The 22,558-nt window shown below is 44.7% G+C and overlaps 1 protein-coding gene and 1 long non-coding RNA gene across 3 annotated transcripts; both read left to right on the top strand.

Annotated features, from left to right (window-relative positions):
- Positions 1–1,017: 1,017 nt before the first annotated feature.
- On the top strand, positions 1,018–5,731 carry lpar6a (lysophosphatidic acid receptor 6a). Of its 2 annotated transcripts, none has more exons than XM_052468826.1 (2): positions 1,018–3,981; positions 4,222–5,731. In XM_052468826.1, exon 1 carries the CDS (start codon positions 2,193–2,195, stop codon positions 3,363–3,365), a length of 1,173 nt encoding a protein of 390 aa, XP_052324786.1. In that variant the 5' UTR covers positions 1,018–2,192; the 3' UTR covers positions 3,366–3,981; positions 4,222–5,731. The 2 variants fall into 2 exon arrangements, with proteins under 2 accessions (XP_052324786.1, XP_052324785.1); XM_052468825.1 differs by having other exon boundaries at positions 4,138–5,731.
- A 1,096-nt stretch (positions 5,732–6,827) lies between these two features.
- Positions 6,828–9,489, top strand: LOC127908991 (uncharacterized). The gene is made up of 6 exons (XR_008069400.1): positions 6,828–6,962; positions 7,349–7,570; positions 7,794–7,887; positions 8,077–8,298; positions 8,829–8,922; positions 9,369–9,489. It is a non-coding gene; the product is annotated as an uncharacterized LOC127908991 (long non-coding RNA).
- The last annotated feature ends 13,069 nt before the right edge of the window (positions 9,490–22,558 follow it).

Below are 22,558 nucleotides of genomic sequence, written 5' to 3'. Positions count from 1 at the left end.
TATATTTTTATTTTTCGATATGTATACTTTGACAGTGTAAGTAATAATGAACTTGCCATGTCAATAAAGTCAATTGAATTGAATTGAGAGAGAGGAGAGAGAGAGAGAGAGACAGAGAGAGAGGAGAGAGGAGAGAGAGAGAGTGGAGAGAGAGGGAGAGAGGAGAGAGAGAGAGAGAGAGTGGAGAGAGAGGGAGAGAGAAGAGAGAGAGGAGAGAGAGAGCAGAGAGAGGAGAGAGGGAGAGAGAGGAGAGAGAGGAAGAGAGAGAGAGAGAGAGAGAGAGAGAGAGGGAGGGAGAGAGAAGAGAGAGAGCGAGAGAGAGAGAAAGAGAGAGAGAGAGGAGAGAGAGAGAGTGAGAGAGAGAGGGGGAGGAGAGAGAGAGAGAGAGAGAGAGAGAGAGAGGAGAGCGAGAGAGAGAGAGAGAGAGACAGAGAGAGAGAGGTAGAGGAGAGAGAGGGAGAGAGAGCCCTGACCTCTTGTTGACTGACTAAGGCATCTAAAGCAGCAGTGGATAGTTGTTTATTCCCCCTCAGTGTTAAAGGTCCTTTCAGAATACAACACAGCCTCTTAATGAGAAGTACAGCTGCCCAAACTCACCCTGTCACTAAAGAACGGAACTGTTCAACTCAATACTTCCCACTGGACCTGTCTAAACTCTCTGTCTGACTGTCCCAAATGACACCCTATTCCATATTTAGTCCCTCTTTGGAACAAGGTCTAACTATAGGGAGTAAGGGACACGGAAAGGGTTAAATGGAGCGTCCCCGTCCCCCCCCACACACACACACACGCACACACACACACACACATACACACACACAGTCAACAGACAAAGAGAAGAGGGGGGAGGAGCTAAACAACTGCCTATCCTCTCCTCTTAGACCACAAAATAACTGTCTGTAAGGAGGGAGGGAGGGAGTGAGGGAGGGAGTGAGGGAGGGAGGGAGGGAGGGAGGGAGGGAGGGAGGGAGGGAGGGAGGGAGGGAGGGAGGGAGGGAGGCAGGCAGGCAGGCAGGCAGGCAGGCAGGCAGGCAGGCAGGCAGGCAGGCAGGCAGGCAGGCAAGCAGGCAGGGCAGTGAAGGGCAGGCAGGGCAGGGAGAGAAGTAAGTGTTCGTATACCACAAGCCTGTGTTCCTCTCACTGCATGTGTGAGCTGTACAATACCCTTGAGGCTGGCACAGACAAAAACAGAGGGGAGAGAGAAAAAGAGAGAGAGAGAGAAAAATAGAGAGAGGGAGGGAGACAGACAGAGGAGAGGGCAGGAAATAGACCTTGAAGAGAAACAGAGAGTCTCTCTCTCTCACTCACTCACACACACACACACCCACACGGAGGACTGAGGGAGGACCGTACATTCTCTCGGTCTCTACTCTACGCTCAGGACAAAGCAAACACGCCGGTTTGACTTTAGAGCCTCTCCTGTGACACCAGAGACACCGTCAACTGCTTCACGACAGGACAACGAGGGTGGAAAGCCTGGATCATTTTCAAACAAAGAGGACAAAGGAGGATCGTGGACTGTATTGATAAACATTTCAACAAGAAAAGAGGAGAAGGGTTACTATATTATTATAATATATTATTATATATATTACTATAAAGAACTCTCCACAAGTGAATTATCACATTATATTTAAGCCTTCTTCTCTGCGAGGACTTGGACCGGAGAACGGTTCCAGGAGTTATTCTGAGCGTAGTAAAACATTTTTTTTTTTTTTTTTTTTTGTGGCTGCCTGAGTGGCTGGCTGCTGTCTGAGTAAGTACAGCTCTCTGTCTCAGCCAGTTAGTCCTGCAGTCTCGGGGAGTCCTGCCGGCAGGGGACAGGGGGAGGGTAGGTAGGTGGAAGCTGCAGCGTGGATCCCCAGTCCTATGGGGAAGGAAGGGGTCCTCTTCCAACGTCAACAACATGTCAACAAAATGGGGTAGGAAACATAGTGATCGTGGAGATTTTGGAATGAAAACTTTGGTGTTTTAACGGTTTGTTCAAGAGTTTACACGGTTTAGAGGCGTTTTGTGTTCTGCCTTTGTGTTGTGCCTCGCTGGACATTCGTGGCGGATTGGGGACCAAGAATTGAGTGAAATACTTTCCTTGTATAGTTGTTACACAACCCACCGACACCCCACCCCCCCCCCCCCTCCCAACCCACCGACACCCCACCCCCCCCTCAGTGTTCCCTTGCTTCCTCAACAACATGGACAATACCACCCTGATCCCACTGGCCATGTCGACAGACAACTTCACCCTGATGAAATACGGTCTTGGTGAGATTATCAGATCAAGCATCACTCCTTTGCCGCACCAACTCAACTCCTCCGTCTCCTCAGACAGTTCCAACTGCACCAAGAACGATGGCTTTAAGTATCCTCTCTACAGCACCGTGTTCAGCCTGGTGTTCATTGTGGGGTTGATCACTAACATGGCAGCCATGTATATATTCACCTGTACTCTCAAGTTGAGGAACGAGACGACGACCTACATGATCAACCTAGTGGTGTCGGACCTTCTCTTCGTCTTCACACTGCCTCTCAGGGTCTTCTACTTCCTTAACCAGGACTGGCCGTTCGGCGGGATACTCTGCAAGCTCTCCGTCTCATTATTTTATACCAATATGTACGGGAGTATTCTATTCCTCACTTGTATTAGTGTGGATCGGTTCCTGGCCATCGTTCACCCACTCAGGTCACGGGCGTTGAGAACAAAGAGGAACGCTAAGATGGTGTGCGTGGCGGTCTGGGTTCTGGTGTTGGCAGGGAGTCTACCGACAGGGTTTAAACTGGAGACCACATCGCCACACCACAACCACTCCACCGCGCGGTTCTGTTTCGAGAACTTCTCATCCACTCAGTGGAAGTCCCACCTCTCCAAGGTGGTGATCTTCATCGAGACGGTGGGTTTCCTCATCCCTTTGCTCCTCAACGTGGTATGTTCCGTCATGGTTCTCCAGACCCTGAGGAGACCCCAGACCATCAGCCGTGGGGGGAAACTCAACAAAACCAAGATCCTTCGAATGATCGTGGTTCATCTCTTCATTTTCTGCTTCTGTTTCATCCCTTATAACGTCAACCTAGTCTTCTATGCCCTGGTTCGAACTGGGACGCTGAAGGGCTGCGCTTCAGAGACCGTGGTCCGAACTATCTATCCCATCGCTCTCTGTATTGCTGTGTCTAACTGCTGTTTTGACCCGATCATCTACTACTTTACCTCGGAGACCATCCAGAACTCGATCAAGAGGAAGTCCACGATCAGCCAGGCGTACGACATTAAGTTCTCTGAGGCACTGCAGAGTGAGACCAGCGCCAACTTCCACTGCAGCCTGAGGACACTGAAAGACAAGGTGTTTAACAACACAGAGTCTTCTGTGTGACACTGGGGGGGTGTGGAGGGACTGACTGGCTGGCTGGTTGACTGGTTAGCTTACTGGCTGACTGGATGGCTGGTTGACTGGTTAGCTGACTGGCTGGTTGACTGGTTAGCTGACTGGCTGGCTGTATGGCAGGCTTACTGGCTGACTGGATGGCTGGTTGACTGGTTAACTGACTGGCTGGCTGGTTGACTGGTTAGCTTACTGGCTGACTGGATGGCTGGTTGACTGGTTAGCTGACTGGCTGGTTGACTGGTTAGCTGACTGGCTGGCTGTATGGCAGGCTTACTGGCTGACTGGATGGCTGGTTGACTGGTTAGCTGACTGGCTGGTTGACTGGTTAGCTGACTGGCTGGCTGTATGGCAGGCTTACTGGCTGACTGGATGGCTGGTTGACTAGTTAGCTGACTGGCTGGTTGACTGGTTAGCTGACTGGCTGGCTGTATGGCAGGCTTACTGGCTGACTGGATGGCTGGTTGACTGGTTAGCTGACTGGCTGGTTGACTGGTTAGCTGACTGGCTGGCTGTATGGCAGGCTTACTGGCTGACTGGATGGCTGGTTGACTGGTTAGCTGACTGGCTGGTTGACTGGTTAGCTGACTGGCTGGCTGTATGGCTGGTTGACTGGTTAGCTGACTGGCTGGTTGACTGGTTAGCTGACTGGCTGGTTGACTGGTTAGCTGGCTTTATGGCTGGTTGACTGGTTAGCTGACTGGCTGGTTGACTGGTTAGCTGACTGGCTGGTTGACTGGTTAACTGACTGGCTGAATGGCAGGCTTACTGGCTGACTGGATGGCTGGTTGACTGGTTAGCTTACTGGCTGGTTGACTGGTTAGCTGACTGGCTGGCTGTATGGCAGGCTTACTGGCTGACTGGATGGCTGGTTGACTGGTTAACTGACTGGCTGGCTGAATGGCATGCTTACTGGCTGACTGGATGGCTGGTTGACTGGTTAGCTGACTGGCTGGTTGACTGGTTAACTGACTGGTTAGCTGACTGGCTGGTTGACTGGTTAGCTGACTGGATGGCTGGTTGACTGGTTAGCTGACTGGCTGGTTGACTGGTTAGCTGACTGGCTGGCTGGTTGACTGGTTAACTGACTGGCTGACTGGATGGCTGGTTGACTGGCTGGTTGTCTGTCTGTCTGGCTCCACCAGACAATAGGGATGTGGAGACTGGCTGGCTGGTTGACTGGTTAACTGACTGGCTGGCTGGTTGACTGGTTAACTGACTGGCTGGCTGGTTGACTGGTTAACTGACTGGCTGGCTGGTTGACTGGTTAACTGACTGGCTGGCTGGTTGCTAGCAGCTGCACACAGGGTCTCTAAATGGTTCTATCTATCTGTAGGTCTGGACTTAAGACTTGTGAATTTAATTGATACATGCAAATACACATACAGACATTACACACGCAATGGATTATCATCAAACACAATGGATTATCAGCAAGCCTCTGGGAGACGTTGGAGACATTGGAAGGGGCTTGGAGGAGGAGGGCTGAGGCACCAGCAAGGAAAGAGGACATACGTATAGGATTTCAGTGTTTATCTCAGGGCTGCAACATGGACCAAGCCCCTGTGACTGTCCATGCTATATGTACCAGACAGTCTACAGTATACAGGTTGTCTTATTTGATCTCCTGTTAGTTAATATGTTAATTTAATATAACTAACTAACATCCCCTTGTGGAATTAGAACTGTTTTTGCACAATAATTGTGCCAGACAGAAGTTATTAAACTTCAGAAAAATATGAATTGGAATGGATTGTGATCACTGGAGAGAGAGAACGAGAGAGCGAAAGAGAGAACGAGAGAGGGAGAGAGAACGAGAGAGGGAGAGTATGAGAGAGAGAGAGAGAGAGAGAGAGAGAGAGAGAGAGAGAACGAGAGAGAGGGAGCGAGAGAACGAGAGAGAGTGAGAGAGAGAGAGAGAGGGAGGGAGAGAGGGAGCGAGAGAACGAGAGAGAGAGAGAGAGAGAGAGAGAGAGAGAGAGAGAGAGAGAGAGAGAGAGAGAGAGAGAGAGAGAGAGAGAGAGAACAAGACTGCTTACAGAGTGTAACATGTAGCTACCAATGAATCTGTTTTCATGGCAGCGATAACTTTATTACCATGGCCTCGATTTCATTAAACTTGAGAAATATCAGGCTATGGATTTGCTTTGTTGTATCTCAGTGATGTTAGTTTTGATATTTTGTATTGTGTATATATCTGAAAACAGGTGGGTCTAAGAAGTGTTTGTGAGTATACAGTATACTGTGTGTGCCTGAGGAGATTTTTAAATCCTAAACTCATAGTAGGCACTTTATTGTATATCGTCCCGTACAAGACAATGCACTGACACAGGAATCGGTTGTTTTATGTCACTAATCACCGCTTGCCGGAAATAAAAAACAATAAAAAATAAAAAAAATGCAAAAAGTTGAATATTCATGTGAAAGATATTGTTTCAAAACTAAAAAAGGAAACCGTTTTATGTCAACACCAAGATAGAATTGTCTCAGTTCCGGAAATGTAACATCACTAAGCAACAGTAGACGACAGCCGGAGCTCTTTTATTTGTTGTTGTCGATTATCTTCACACACAATGGATAATGGGTTTTATATAAAAGAGGTTTTCAAAATAGATTCTTCTTTTATAACCAAAATAAGATAATATAATACAATCAGTCACTTTAAGCCAAGCATATAGCATACAGACAATCACTGTGCAGCTAATTACCCCAAACATCTAGTTCAACAGCTATAGACTAGTGACTGACTGTGAGAGAACACCTTGTAGTTTTTCCTGTTCTGTGGACAGAACTGTGTCATGTAGTAAACAACATTGCAGTGTAGAGAGACAGAGTAGAGTAGGCAGATATTTGTGTATTAAAGACAGACAGTAGAGTAATGTAGGTGTTTATTAAAGACAGTGTAGTGTAATGTAGGTGTTTATTAAAGACAGTGTAGTGTAATGTAGGTGTGTATTAAAGACAGTAGAGTAATGTAGGTGTTTATTAAAGACAGTAGAGTAATGCAGGTGTGTATTAGACAGTAGAGTAATGTAGGTGTGTATTAAAGACAGTAGAGTAATGTAGGTGTGTATTAAAGACAGTAGAGTAATGTAGGTGTTTATTAAAGACAGACAGTAGAGTAATGTAGGTGTTTATTAAAGACAGTAGAGTAATGTAGGTGTGTATTAAAGACAGACAGTGGAGTAATGTAGGTGTTTATTAAAGACAGTAGAGTAATGTAGGTGTGTATTAGACAGTAGAGTAATGTAGGTGTGTATTAAAGACAGACAGTAGAGTAATGTAGGTGTTTATTAAAGACAGTAGCGTAATGTAGGTGTGTTTTAAAGACAGTAGAGTAATGTAGGTGTTTATTAAAGACAGACAGTAGAGTAATGTAGGTGTTTATTAAAGACAGACAGTAGAGTAATGTAGGTGTTTATTAAAGACAGTAGAGTAATGCAGGTGTGTATTAGACAGTAGAGTAATGTAGGTGTTTATTAAAGACAGTAGAGTAATGTAGGTGTGTATTAGACAGTAGAGTAATGTAGGTGTGTATTAAAGACAGTAGAGTAATGCAGGTGTGTATTAGACAGTAGAGTAATGTAGGTGTTTATTAAAGACAGTAGAGTAATGTAGGTGTTTATTAAAGACAGACAGTAGAGTAATGTAGGTGTTTATTAAAGACAGTAGAGTAATGTAGGTGTTTATTAAAGACAGTAGAGTAATGTAGGTGTGTATTAGACAGTAGAGTAATGTAGGTGTGTATTAAAGACAGACAGAGAATGTATGCACACATGACTGTAAGTCGCTTTGGATAAAAGCGTCAGCTAAATGGCATATATTATTATTATTATTATAATGTAGGTGTTTATTAAAGACAGTAGCGTAATGTAGGTGTGTTTTAAAGACAGTAGAGTAATGTAGGTGTTTATTAAAGACAGACAGTAGAGTAATGTAGGTGTTTATTAAAGACAGACAGTAGAGTAATGTAGGTGTTTATTAAAGACAGACAGTAGAGTAATGTAGGTGTTTATTAAAGACAGTAGAGTAATGTAGGTGTTTATTAAAGACAGTAGTGTAATGTAGGTGTTTATTAAAGACAGACAGTAGAGTAATGTAGGTGTTTATTAAAGACAGTAGAGTAATGTAGGTGTTTATTAAAGACAGTAGTGTAATGTAGGTGTTTATTAAAGACAGACAGTAGAGTAATGTAGGTGTTTATTAAAGACAGACAGTAGAGTAATGTAGTGTTTATTAAAGACAGTAGAGTGATGTAGTGTTTATTAAAGACAGTAGAGTAATGTAGTGTTTATTAAAGACAGTAGAGTAATGTAGGTGTTTATTAAAGACAGACAGTAGAGTAATGTAGGTGTTTATTAAAGACAGACAGTAGAGTAATGTAGGTGTTTATTAAAGACAGACAGTAGAGTAATGTAGGTGTTTATTAAAGACAGTAGAGTAATGTAGGTGTTTATTAAAGACAGTAGTGTAATGTAGGTGTTTATTAAAGACAGACAGTAGAGTAATGTAGGTGTTTATTAAAGACAGACAGTAGAGTAATGTAGTGTTTATTAAAGACAGTAGAGTGATGTAGTGTTTATTAAAGACAGTAGAGTAATGTAGTGTTTATTAAAGACAGTAGAGTAATGTAGGTGTTTATTAAAGACAGACAGTAGAGTAATGTAGGTGTTTATTAAAGACAGACAGTAGAGTAATGTAGGTGTTTATTAAAGACAGTAGAGTAATGTAGGTGTTTATTAAAGACAGTAGTGTAATGTAGGTGTTTATTAAAGACAGACAGTAGAGTAATGTAGGTGTTTATTAAAGACAGACAGTAGAGTAATGTAGGTGTTTATTAAAGACAGTAGAGTAATGTAGGTGTTTATTAAAGACAGTAGTGTAATGTAGGTGTTTATTAAAGACAGACAGTAGAGTAATGTAGGTGTTTATTAAAGACAGACAGTAGAGTAATGTAGTGTTTATTAAAGACAGTAGAGTGATGTAGTGTTTATTAAAGACAGTAGAGTAATGTAGTGTTTATTAAAGACAGTAGAGTAATGTAGGTGTTTATTAAAGACAGTAGAGTAATGTAGGTGTTTATTAAAGACAGACAGTAGAGTAATGTAGGTGTTTATTAAAGACAGTAGAGTAATGTAGGTGTTTATTAAAGACAGACAGTAGAGTAATGTAGGTGTTTATTAAAGACAGTAGTGTAATGTAGGTGTTTATTAAAGACAGTAGAGTAATGTAGGTGTGTATTAGACAGTAGAGTCATGTAGGTGTGTATTAAAGACAGACAGTAGAGTAATGTAGGTGTTTATTAAAGACAGTAGCGTAATGTAGGTGTGTTTTAAAGACAGTAGAGTAATGTAGGTGTTTATTAAAGACAGACAGGAGAGTAATGTAGGTGTTTAAAGACAGACAGTAGAGTAATGTAGGTGTTTATTAAAGACAGACAGTAGAGTAATGTAGGTGTTTATTAAAGACAGTAGAGTAATGTAGGTGTTTATTAAAGACAGTAGTGTAATGTAGGTGTTTATTAAAGACAGACAGTAGAGTAATGTAGGTGTTTATTAAAGACAGTAGAGTAATGTAGGTGTTTATTAAAGACAGTAGTGTAATGTAGGTGTTTATTAAAGACAGACAGTAGAGTAATGTAGGTGTTTATTAAAGACAGACAGTAGAGTAATGTAGTGTTTATTAAAGACAGTAGAGTGATGTAGTGTTTATTAAAGACAGTAGAGTAATGTAGGTGTTTATTAAAGACAGACAGTAGAGTAATGTAGGTGTTTATTAAAGACAGACAGTAGAGTAATGTAGGTGTTTATTAAAGACAGACAGTAGAGTAATGTAGGTGTTTATTAAAGACAGTAGAGTAATGTAGGTGTTTATTAAAGACAGACAGTAGAGTAATGTAGGTGTTTATTAAAGACAGTAGAGTAATGTAGGTGTTTATTAAAGACAGTAGTGTAATTTAGGTGTTTATTAAGGACAGACAGTAGAGTAATGTAGGTGTTTATTAAAGACAGACAGTAGAGTAATGTAGTGTTTATTAAAGACAGTAGAGTGATGTAGTGTTTATTAAAGACAGTAGAGTAATGTAGTGTTTATTAAAGACAGTAGAGTAATGTAGGTGTTTATTAAAGACAGACAGTAGAGTAATGTAGGTGTTTATTAAAGACAGACAGTAGAGTAATGTAGGTGTTTATTAAAGACAGTAGTGTAATGTAGGTGTTTATTAAAGACAGTAGAGTAATGTAGTGTTTATTAAAGACAGTAGAGTAATGTAGGTGTTTATTAAAGACAGTAGAGTAATGTAGGTGTTTATTAAAGACAGTAGAGTAATGTAGGTGTTTATTAAAGACAGTAGTGTAATGTAGGTGTTTATTAAAGACAGTAGAGTAATGTAGGTGTTTATTAAAGACAGTAGAGTAATGTAGGTGTGTATTAAAGACAGTAGAGTGATGTAGGTGTGTATTAAAGACAGTAGAGTAATGTAGTGTTTATTAAAGACAGTAGAGTAATGTAGGTGTTTACTAAAGACAGTAGAGTAATGTAGGTGTTTATTAAAGACAGACAGTAGTGTAATGTAGGTGTGTATTAAAGACAGTAGAGTAATGTAGGTGTTTATTAAAGACAGTAGAGTAATGTAGGTGTGTATTAAAGACAGACAGTAGAGTAATATAGGTGTTTATTAAAGACAGACAGTAGAGTAATGTAGGTGTTTATTAAAGACAGTAGAGTAATGTAGGTGTGTATTAAAGACAGACAGTAGAGTAATGTAGGTGTTTATTAAAGACAGTAGTGTAATGTAGGTGTGTATTAAAGACAGTAGAGTAATGTAGGTGTGTATTAAAGACAGACAGTAGAGTAATGTAGGTGTTTATTAAAGACAGTAGAGTAATGTAGGTGTTTATTAAAGACAGACAGTAGAGTAATGTAGGTGTTTATTAAAGACAGACAGTAGAGTAATGTAGGTGTTTATTAAAGACAGTAGAGTAATGTAGGTGTTTATTAAAGACAGACAGTAGTGTAGGTATGTAGGAAGGATATGCATATTCTTGGTACCATTTGAAAGGAAACACTTTGACATTCATGGTAATGTGAAAGGAATGTAGTAGAATATCACACAAAGATAATGCAAAGAAAAATCCAACCGTTCTTTTGTATTTTTTGTACCATCATCTTTGAAATGCAAGAGAAAGGCCATAATGTATTAGTCCAGCCCAGGTGCAATTTAGATTCTGGCCACTAGCAGTGTATGTGCAAAGTTTTGGACTGATCCAATGAACAATTGCATTTCTGTTCAAAATGTTGTATCAAGACAGCCCAAATTGTAACACTCTCCTCAAACAATAGCATGGTGTTCTTTCACTGTAATAGCTACTGTAATTTGGACAGTGCAGTTAGATTAACAAGAATTTAAGCTTTCTGCCAATATCAGATATGTCTATGTCCTGGGAAATGTTCTTGTTTACTTAAAACCTGATGCTAATCACATTAGCCTTCGTTAGCTCAACCATCCCGTGAACGGGACACTGATCCAGAAGACGTTTTTAAAGACATACAGTAGTATAATGTAGGTTGTACACGACATTGCTGTGTATACTAGAGACGGGACAGGGAGACATTGTAGTATTGTCATGTTGGTAAACATGTATGATTGTAAGTTGCTCTGGATAAGGGTGTCTGCTAAATGACTACAAAATAGATGTGTCGAGCGAGAAGTGTAAAGTATGTAACAACATTGCTGTGTGGTGTTGGGAAAGACAGTTAATGTAATGTTGCTAGGTAACAACATTGCTGTGTGGTGTTGGGAAAGACAGTTAATGTAATGTTGCTAGGTAACAACATTGCTGTGTGGTGTTGGGAAAGACAGTTAATATGTCGTCGCTAGGTAACAACATTGCTGTGTGGTGTTGGGAAAGACAGTTAATGTAATGTTGCTAGGTAACAGCATTGCTGTGTGGTGTTGGGAAAGACAGTTAATATGTCGTCGCTAGGTAACAACATTGCTGTGTAGTGTTGGGAAAGACAGTTAATATGATGTTGCTAGGTAACAACATTGCTGTGTAGTGTTGGGAAAGACAGTTAATATGATGTTGCTAGGTAACAACATTGCTGTGTAGTGTTGGGAAAGACAGTTAATGGAATGTTGCTAGGTAACAACATTGCTGTGTGGTGTTGGGAAAGACAGTTAATATGTCGTCGCTAGGTAACAACATTGCTGTGTAGTGTTGGGAAAGACAGTTAATATGATGTTGCTAGGTAACAACATTGCTGTGTAGTGTTGGGAAAGACAGTTAATATGATGTTGCTAGGTAACAACATTGCTGTGTAGTGTTGGGAAAGACAGTTAATATAAGGTCGCTAGGTAACAACATTGCTGTGTGGTGTTGGGAACGACAGTTAATATAAGGTCGCTAGGTAACAACATTGCTGTGTGGTGTTGGGAAAGACAGTTAATATGTCGTCGCTAGGTAACAACACTGCTGTGTAGTGTTGGGAAAGACAGTTAATATGATGTTGCTAGGTAACAACATTGCTGTGTTGGTGTGGCTCCGATAAGGCAGTGCAGGCTTCCTGTCTGTTATTGGAGAGGGCACAGAGTTCAAGGTGCAGTGGGCAAAGGTCGCAGGGGGTCAAGGGTTAGGGTGCAGAAGTGAGGGGATTTATGGGGTCAAAAGAGTGGGTAAGGTTGGAAGCCGGCACCAGGCCCCCCCATGCTGCACGAACACTTACTGTCAATGTGGGTTTCCTTTTGACCAATCAGATAAAGTCATGGATAAACCAATGGATTAGGTGTTACTGTAAGTAATAGTGTGATATAGGCCTACTGTACATCATGGTGTTATAATAGTAGACCATGAAAGTGGAACAGCCCAGAGGTTATGGGCATGACTAGGACCAAGTAGTGCACTATGGCATAAGAGGGTGCCATTTGGGACAAAGGCCGTGCTTGCTTCTCTAGATGAGCAAGAGAACCATGTTGCCACAGGACAGCATGTCTGCCTTCTCTCTCTCTCTAGCCAGGAGTTACTCAACCAACCCCCATCTCTCTCTAACCAGGAGTTACTCAATCAACCCCCATCTCTCTCTACCCAGGAGTTACTCAACCAACCCCCATCTCTCTCTACCCAGGAGTTACTCAACCAACCCCCATCTCTCTCTAACCAGGAGTTACTCAATCAACCCCCATCTCTCTCTAGCCAGGAGTTACTCAACCAACCCCCATCTCTCTCTACCCAGGAGTTACTCAACCAACCCCCTGCCCCCATTTTGTCACTCCTGCTCCCATTTTGTCACCCTGCTCCCATTTTGTCACTCCTGCTCCCACTTTGTCACTCCTGCTCCCACTTTGTCACTCCTGCTCCCACTTTGTCACCCTGCTCCCATTTTGTCACTCCTGCTCCCACTTTGTCACTCCTGCTCCCATTTTGTCACCCTGCTCCCACTTTCTCACCCTGTTCCCACTTTGTCACTCCTGCTCCCACTTTGTCACTCCTGCTTCCATTTTGTCACCCTGCTCCCACTTTGTCACCCTGCTCCCACTTTGTCACTCCTGCTCCCACTTTGTCACTCCTGCTCCCATTTTGTCACCCTGCTCCCACTTTGTCACTCCTGCTCCCACTTTGTCACCCTGCTCCCATTTTGTCACTCCTGCTCCCACTTTGTCACTCCTGCTCCCATTTTGTCACCCTGCTCCCATTTTGTCACCCTGCTCCCATTTTGTCACCCTGCTCCCACTTTGTCACTCCTGCTCCCACTTTGTCACCCTGCTCCCACTTTGTCACTCCTGCTCCCACTTTGTCACTCCTGCTCCCACTTTCTCACCCTGTTCCCACTTTGTCACTCCTGCTCCCACTTTGTCACTCCTGCTTCCATTTTGTCACCCTGCTCCCACTTTGTCACCCTGCTCCCACTTTGTCACTCCTGCTCCCACTTTGTCACCCTGCTCCCACTTTGTCACTCCTGCTCCCATTTTGTCACTCCTGCTCCCACTTTGTCACCCTGCTCCCACTTTGTCACCCTGCTCCCATTTTGTCACCCTGTTCCCACTTTGTCTCCCTGCTCCCATTTTGTCACCCTGCTCCCATTTTGTCACTCCTGCTCCCACTTTGTCACTCCTGCTCCCACTTTGTCACTCCTGCTCCCATTTTGTCACTCCTGCTCCCATTTTGTCACTCCTGCTCCCATTTTCTCACCCCGCTCCCACTTTCTCACCCTGCTCCCATTTTGTCACCCTGCTCCCATTTTGTCACTCCTGCTCCCACTTTGTCACTCCTGCTCCCACTTTGTCACTCCTGCTCCCACTTTGTCACTCCTGCTCCCATTTTGTCACTCCTGCTCCCACTTTCTCACCCTGCTCCCATTTTGTCACTCCTGCTCCCATTTTGTCACTCCTGCTCCCACTTTGTCACCCTGCTCCCATTTTGTCACTCCTGCTCCCACTTTGTCACTCCTGCTCCCACTTTGTCACTCCTGCTCCCACTTTGTCACTCCTGCTCCCACTTTGTCACTCCTGCTCCCACTTTGTCACTCCTGCTCCCACTTTGTCACCCTGCTCCCACTTTGTCACTCCTGCTCCCATTTTGTCACTCCTGCTCCCACTTTGTCACTCCTGCTCCCACTTTGTCACTCCTGCTCCCATTTTGTCACTCCTGCTCCCACTTTGTCACTCCTGCTCCCATTTTGTCACTCCTGCTCCCACTTTGTCACCCTGCTCCCACTTTGTCACCCTGCTCCCATTTTGTCACCCTGTTCCCACTTTGTCTCCCTGCTCCCATTTTGTCACCCTGCTCCCATTTTGTCACCCTGCTCCCATTTTGTCACTCCTGCTCCCACTTTGTCACTCCTGCTCCCACTTTGTCACTCCTGCTCCCACTTTGTCACTCCTGCTCCCACTTTGTCACTCCTGCTCCCACTTTGTCACTCCTGCTCCCACTTTGTCACTCCTGCTCCCACTTTGTCACTCCTGCTCCCACTTTGTCACGCGCATCAGCGATATTGGACTCACCTGGACTCAGTCAGTCACCTGTTTATTACCTGCCCTATTGGTGTCAGTTCCCCTCCGCTCTGTTCCCCCTCTGCTGCATTGTTTGTCATATGTCCGTGTTACCCGTGCTCTGACGCAGTTCCTGTCTGTTCCCCAATAAATATCGGACTCCCCGTACCTGCTTCTCCTGTCCGGCGTCAGCTCTTACAATTCTTTATGGTTGAAAGTCTGTTTTGAGTGTAATATACAGTATTTGATGAGTGTGACAAAAAAAAAAAAAAAAACAAGGCATTGTATTTCAATGTACTCCTTATTACCACTTAAATACATGTCCAATATGTTGATTCACAGTAAGTAAAATGTGAGACATCATAAATTGGAGTCACTGTAGATTCTGCAATGACCTTATTGAACTAGACCCGAGGACAGACTGAAAGAGAGAGATTCTCTAACTCCGACCGTTTGAGAGGAAGCTCGGCCATGTGACTTGGCCAGGTGTGTGTGTGTGTGTGTGTGTGTGTGTGTGTGTGTGTGTGTGTGTGTGTGTGTGTGTGTGTGTGTGTGTGTGTGTGTGTGTGTGTGTGTGTGTGTGTGTGTGTATAAAAGTTCAGCTCTTTCGCTCTGCTGCAAAACAAACAGCTGAAACCTGATTGTGAAGCGTCGCGTTAGGTGTCACTTCAAACACCCATAAAACACAACGCAGACCATATAGCTCAGACAGGAAATGAATTAATACCACATGAAACACAACGCAGACCATATAGCTCAGACAGGAAATGAATTAATACCACATGAAACACAACGCAGACCATATAGCTCAGACAGGAAATGAATTAACACCACATGAAACACAACGCAGACCACATAGCTCAGACAGGAAATGAATTAATACCACATGAAACACAACGCAGACCATATAGCTCAGACAGGAAATGAATTAATACCACATGAAACACAACGCAGACCATATAGCTCAGACAGGAAATGAATTAATACCACATGAAACACAACGCAGACCATATAACTCAGACAGGAAATGAATTAACACCACATGAAACACAACGCAGACCATATAGCTCAGACAGGAAATGAATTAACACCACATGAAACACAACGCAGACCATATAGCTCAGACAGGAAATGAATTAATACCACATGAAACACAACGCAGACCATATAGCTCAGACAGGAAATGAATTAACACCACATGAAACACAACGCAGACCATATAGCTCAGACAGGAAATGAATTAATACCACATGAAACACAACGCAGACCATATAACTCAGACAGGAAATGAATTAACACCACATGAAACACAACGCAGACCATATAGCTCAGACAGGAAATGAATTAATACCACATGAAACACAACGCAGACCATATAGCTCAGACAGGAAATGAATTAACACCACATGAAACACAACGCAGACCATATAGCTCAGACAGGAAATGAATTAATACCACATGAAACACAACGCAGACCATATAGCTCAGACAGGAAATGAATTAATACCACATGAAACACAACGCAGACCATATAGCTCAGACAGGAAATGAATTAACACCACATGAAACACAACGCAGACCACATAGCTCAGACAGGAAATGAATTAATACCACATGAAACACAACGCAGACCATATAGCTCAGACAGGAAATGAATTAATACCACATAAAACACCACGCAGACCATATAGCTCAGACAGGAAATGAATTAACACCACATTAAACACATATACTGCTAACATATGGGAGCTTTACTATATTTAAAGGGGAGACAGATCTTTTACTATTTTAATATCCCAGAAGGGTAATTGCAGGAATTTCCTATTTATACGAGAAGGAGACAGTTTGGACCTGACACAGATTGTGTGCTTCAGTCTAAACGCACTGCCAAAAGTAGGCCTGGTCACTGTCAGACACTTCACTACAAAGTATAAACAAACCGCCCCATTTACTGTATTCTAGGAAGACAAATTCCACCGTTGATATCCCAGCAGTCCTTCTGTCTTTAATCTACTGATTCACTGATTCACAGATTTTTCCTAATAGTATGAAGAGAACAGATGACTGCAACAAGAGCACATTTACTCCTAACACAGAGCATTACTGCATTACAGGTGGATGCGGATTAGGATTGTAAGTCGCTCTGGATAAGAGCGTCTGCTAAATGACTTGTAAATGTAAATGTACTCCTAACACAGAGCATTACTGCATTACAGGTGGATGTGGATTAGGATTTACTCCTAACACAGAGCATTACTGCATTACAGGTGGATGCGGATTAGGATTTACTCCTAACACAGAGCATTACTGCATTACAGGTGGATGCGGATTAGGAGTGTAAATAGCTCTGGACACAGAGCATTACTGGATTTACTCCTAACACAGAGCATTACTGCATTACAGGTGGATGCGGATTAGGATTTACTCCTAACACAGAGCATTACTGCATTACAGGTGGATGCGGATTAGGATTTACTCCTAACACAGAGCATTACTGCATTACAGGTGGATGCGGATTAGGATTTACTCATAATATATAATATAATATATTATTATTATTATTATATTATTATTATAATATAAAGTGTTACTGCATTACAGGAATATGTAATATCACTCTGTTGATCTTTACTCATAACATAGAGTATTACTGCATTACAGGAATATATAATATCACTCTGTTGATCTTTACTCATAACATAGAGTATTACTGCATTACAGGAATATATAATATCACTCTGTTGATCTTTACTCATAACATAGAGTATTACTGCATTACAGGAATATATAATATCACTCTGTTGATCTTTACTCATAACATAGAGTATTACTGCATTACAGGAATATATAATATCACTCTGTTGATCTTTACTCATAACATAGAGTATTACTGCATTACAGGAATATAATATCACTCTGTTGATCTTTACTCATAACATAGAGTATTACTGCATTACAGGAATATATAATATCACTCTGTTGATCTTTACTCCTAACACAGAGCATTACTGCATTACAGGTGGATGCGGATTAGGATGTACTCCTAACACAGAGCATTACTGCATTACAGGTGGATGCGGATTAGGATTTACTCATAATATAAAGTGTTACTGCATTACAGGAATATATAATATCACTCTGTTGATCTTTACTCATAACACAGAGCATTACTGCATTACAGGTGGATGCGGATTAGGATTTACTCCTAACACAGAGCATTACTGCATTACAGGTGGATGCGGATTAGGATTTACTCCTAACACAGAGCATTACTGCATTACAGGTGGATGCGGATTAGGATTTACTCCTAACACAGAGCATTACTGCATTACAGGTGGATGCGGATTAGGATTTACTCATAATATAAAGTGTTACTGCATTACAGGAATATATAATATCACTCTGTTGATCTTTACTCATAACATAGAGTACATTTACATTTAAGTCATTTAGCAGACGCTCTTATCCAGAGCGACTTACAAATTGGTGCATTCACCTTATGACATCCAGTGGAACATCCACTTTACAATAGTGCATCTAAATCTTTTAAGGGGGGTGAGAAGGATTACTTTATTACAGGAATATATAATATCACTCTGTTGATCTTAGAGAAAGGGGGGGGGGGGTGATATCAGTCTTTCATTGTATCTTTAGTTTTTCATTTAATGCAAACGGCAAAAACAAATGATAGTTTAACTGTATTTTTCCAGCCTGACAAATGACACTGTTCGTGTCGGAAGAGAGGAATCAGGTATCATATGGGTCCTTCTCTTGATAATTCCAGGAATTCCTACGTACTAACTTGAGGAGAAATAGGAGGGGCGTTGTTTTGACTTATGCATAGAGTCTGCTTCTTTCTAAACAGACATATTACACTGTTGATATTATTAGAGAAGGGGGGGGGGGCATTCTTTTTTTAAACCTTTATTTAACTAGGCAAGTCAGTTAAGAACAAATTCTTATTTTTAATGATGGCCTAGGAACAGTGGGTAAACTGCCTGTTCAGGGGCAGAACGATATATTTGTACCCTGCCACCTCTACACTCTAACCACTAGGCTACCCTGCCACCTCTACACTCTAACCACTAGGCTTCCCTGCCGCCTCTACACTCTAACCACTAGGCTACCCTGCCACCTCTACACTCTAACCACTAGGCTTCCCTGCCGCCTCTACACTCTAACCACTAGACTACCCTGCCACCTCTACACTCTAACCACTAGGCTACCCTGCCACCTCTACACTCTAACCACTAGGCTACCCTGCCACCTCTACACTCTAACCACTAGGCTTCCCTGCCGCCTCTACACTCTAACCACTAGACTACCCTGCCACCTCTACACTCTAACCACTAGACTACCCTGCCACCTCTACACTCTAACCACTAGGCTACCCTGCCACCTCTACACTCTAACCACTAGGCTACCCTGCCACCTCTACACTCTAACCACTAGGCTACCCTGCCACCTCTACACTCTAACCACTAGGCTACCCTGCCACCTCTACACTCTAACCACTAGGCTACCCTGCCACCTCTACACTCTAACCACTAGGCTACCCTGCCACCTCTACACTCTAACCACTAGGCTTCCCTGCCGCCTCTACACTCTAACCACTAGGCTACCCTGCCGCCTCTACACTCTAACCACTAGGCTACCCTGCCGCCTCTACACTCTAACCACTAGGCTTCCCTGCCGCCTCTACACTCTAACCACTAGGCTACCCTGCCACCTCTACACTCTAACCACTAGGCTACCCTGCCACCTCTACACTCTAACCACTAGGCTTCCCTGCCGCCTCTACACTCTAACCACTAGACTACCCTGCCACCTCTACACTCTAACCACTAGGCTACCCTGCCACCTCTACACTCTAACCACTAGGCTACCCTGCCACCTCTACACTCTAACCACTAGGCTACCCTGCCACCTCTACACTCTAACCACTAGACTACCCTGCCCCCTCTACACTCTAACCACTAGACTACCCTGCCGCCTCTACACTCTAACCACTAGGCTTCCCTGCCGCCTCTACACTCTAACCACTAGACTACCCTGCCACCTCTACACTCTAACCACTAGGCTACCCTGCCGCCTCTACACTCTAACCACTAGGCTACCCTGCCTCCTCCACACTCTAACCACTAGGCTACCCTGCCACCTCTACACTCTAACCACTAGGCTACCCTGCCACCTCTACACTCTAAAAACTAGGCTACCCTGCCACCTCTACACTCTAACCACTAGGCTACCCTGCCACCTCTACACTCTAACCACTAGGCTACCCTGCCGCCTCTACACTCTAACCACAGGCTACCCTGCCGCCTCTACACTCTAACCACTAGGCTACCCTGCCACCTCTACACTCTAACCACTAGGCTACCCTGCCACCTCCACTCTAACCATTAGGCACCCTGCCGCCTCTACACTCTAACCACTAGGCTACCCTACCCCCTCTACACTCTAACCACTAGGCTACCCTGCCACCTCTACACTCTAACCACTAGGCTACCCTGCCACCTCTACACTCTAACCACTAGGCTGCCCTGCCGCCTCTACACTCTAACCACTAGGCTCCCCTGCCACCTCTACACTCTAACCACTAGGCTACCCTGCCACCTCTACACTCTAACCACTAGGCTACCCTGCCACCTCTACACTCTAACCACTAGGCTACCCTGCCACCTCTACACTCTAACCACTAGGCTACCCTGCCACCTCTACACTCTAACCACTAGGCTACCCTGCCACCTCTAACCTAACCACTAGGCTACCCTGCCGCCTCTACACTCTAACCACAGGCTACCCTGCCGCCTACACTCTAACCACTAGGCTACCCTGCCGCCTCTACACTCTAACCACTAGGCTACCCTGCCGCCTCTACACTCTAACCACTAGGCTACCCTGCCGCCTCTACACTCTAACCACTAGGCTACCCTGCCAACTCTACACTCTAACCACTAGGCTACCCTGCCACCTCTACACTCTAACCACTAGGCTACCCTGCCACCTCTACACTCTAACCACTAGGCTACCCTGCCGCCTCTACACTCTAACCACTAGGCTTCCCTGCCGCCTCTACACTCTAACCACTAGACTACCCTGCCACCTCTACACTCTAACCACTAGACTACCCTGCCACCTCTACACTCTAACCACTAGGCTACCCTGCCACCTCTACACTCTAACCACTAGGCTACCCTGCCACCTCTACACTCTAACCACTAGGCTACCCTGCCACCTCTACACTCTAACCACTAGGCTACCCTGCCACCTCTACACTCTAACCACTAGGCTACCCTGCCACCTCTACACTCTAACCACTAGGCTACCCTGCCACCTCTACACTCTAACCACTAGGCTTCCCTGCCGCCTCTACACTCTAACCACTAGGCTACCCTGCCACCTCTACACTCTAACCACTAGGCTACCCTGCCACCTCTACACTCTAACCACTAGGCTTCCTGCCGCCTCTACACTCTAACCACTAGACTACCCTGCCACCTCTACACTCTAACCACTAGGCTACCCTGCCACCTCTACACTCTAACCACTAGGCTTCCTGCCGCCTCTACACTCTAACCACTAGACTACCCTGCCACCTCTACACTCTAACCACTAGGCTACCCTGCCACCTCTACACTCTAACCACTAGGCTACCCTGCCACCTCTACACTCTAACCACTAGGCTACCCTGCCACCTCTACACTCTAACCACTAGACTACCCTGCCCCCTCTACACTCTAACCACTAGACTACCCTGCCGCCTCTACACTCTAACCACTAGGCTTCCTGCCGCCTCTACACTCTAACCACTAGACTACCCTGCCACCTCTACACTCTAACCACTAGGCTACCCTGCCGCCTCTACACTCTAACCACTAGGCTACCCTGCCTCCTCCACACTCTAACCACTAGGCTACCCTGCCACCTCTACACTCTAACCACTAGGCTACCCTGCCACCTCTACACTCTAGGCTACCCTGCCACCTCTACACTCTAACCACTAGGCTACCCTGCCACCTCTACACTCTAACCACTAGGCTACCCTGCCGCCTCTACACTCTAACCACTAGGCTACCCTGCCGCCTCTACACTCTAACCACTAGGCTACCCTGCCACCTCTACACTCTAACCACTAGGCTACCCTACCCCCTCTACACTCTAACCACTAGGCTACCCTGCCGCCTCTACACTCTAACCACTAGGCTACCCTACCCCCTCTACACTCTAACCACTAGGCTACCCTGCCACCTCTACACTCTAACCACTAGGCTACCCTGCCACCTCTACACTCTAACCACTAGGCTACCCTGCCGCCTCTACACTCTAACCACTAGGCTACCCTGCCACCTCTACACTCTAACCACTAGGCTACCCTGCCACCTCTACACTCTAACCACTAGGCTACCCTGCCGCCTCTACACTCTAACCACTAGGCTACCCTACCCCCTCTACACTCTAACCACTAGGCTACCCTGCCACCTCTACACTCTAACCACTAGGCTACCCTGCCACCTCTACACTCTAACCACTAGGCTGCCCTACCGCCTCTACACTCTAACCACTAGGCTGCCCTACCACCTCTACACTCTAACCACTAGGCTCCCCTGCCACCTCTACACTCTAACCACTAGGCTACCCTGCCACCTCTACACTCTAACCACTAGGCTACCCTGCCACCTCTACACTCTAACCACTAGGCTACCTGCCACCTCTACACTCTAACCACTAGGCTACCCTGCCACCTCTACACTCTAACCACTAGGCTACCCTGCCACCTCTACACTCTAACCACTAGGCTACCCTGCCGCCTCTACACTCTAACCACTAGGCTACCCTGCCGCCTCTACACTCTAACCACTAGGCTACCCTGCCGCCTCTACACTCTAACCACTAGGCTACCCTGCCGCCTCTACACTCTAACCACTAGGCTACCCTGCCAACTCTACACTCTAACCACTAGGCTACCCTGCCACCTCTACACTCTAACCACTAGGCTACCCTGCCACCCCTACACTCTAACCACTAGGTTACCCTGCCGCCTCTACACTCTAACCACTAGGCTTCCCTGCCGCCTCTACACTCTAACCACTAGACTACCCTGCCACCTCTACACTCTAACCACTAGACTACCCTGCCACCTCTACACTCTAACCACTAGGCTACCCTGCCACCTCTACACTCTAACCACTAGGCT

The sequence above is a fragment of the Oncorhynchus keta genome, chromosome 18, assembly GCF_023373465.1.
Source record: "Oncorhynchus keta strain PuntledgeMale-10-30-2019 chromosome 18, Oket_V2, whole genome shotgun sequence".
Classification (NCBI taxonomy): Eukaryota; Metazoa; Chordata; class Actinopteri; order Salmoniformes; family Salmonidae; genus Oncorhynchus; species Oncorhynchus keta.
This window is presented reverse-complemented; position numbering and strand designations above follow the sequence as displayed.

Bases quoted from the DNA above. Each gene is read 5' to 3' on its own strand.
- lpar6a (XM_052468826.1), top strand. From the start codon at position 2,193: ATGGACAATACCACCCTGATCCCACTGGCCATGTCGACAGACAACTTC.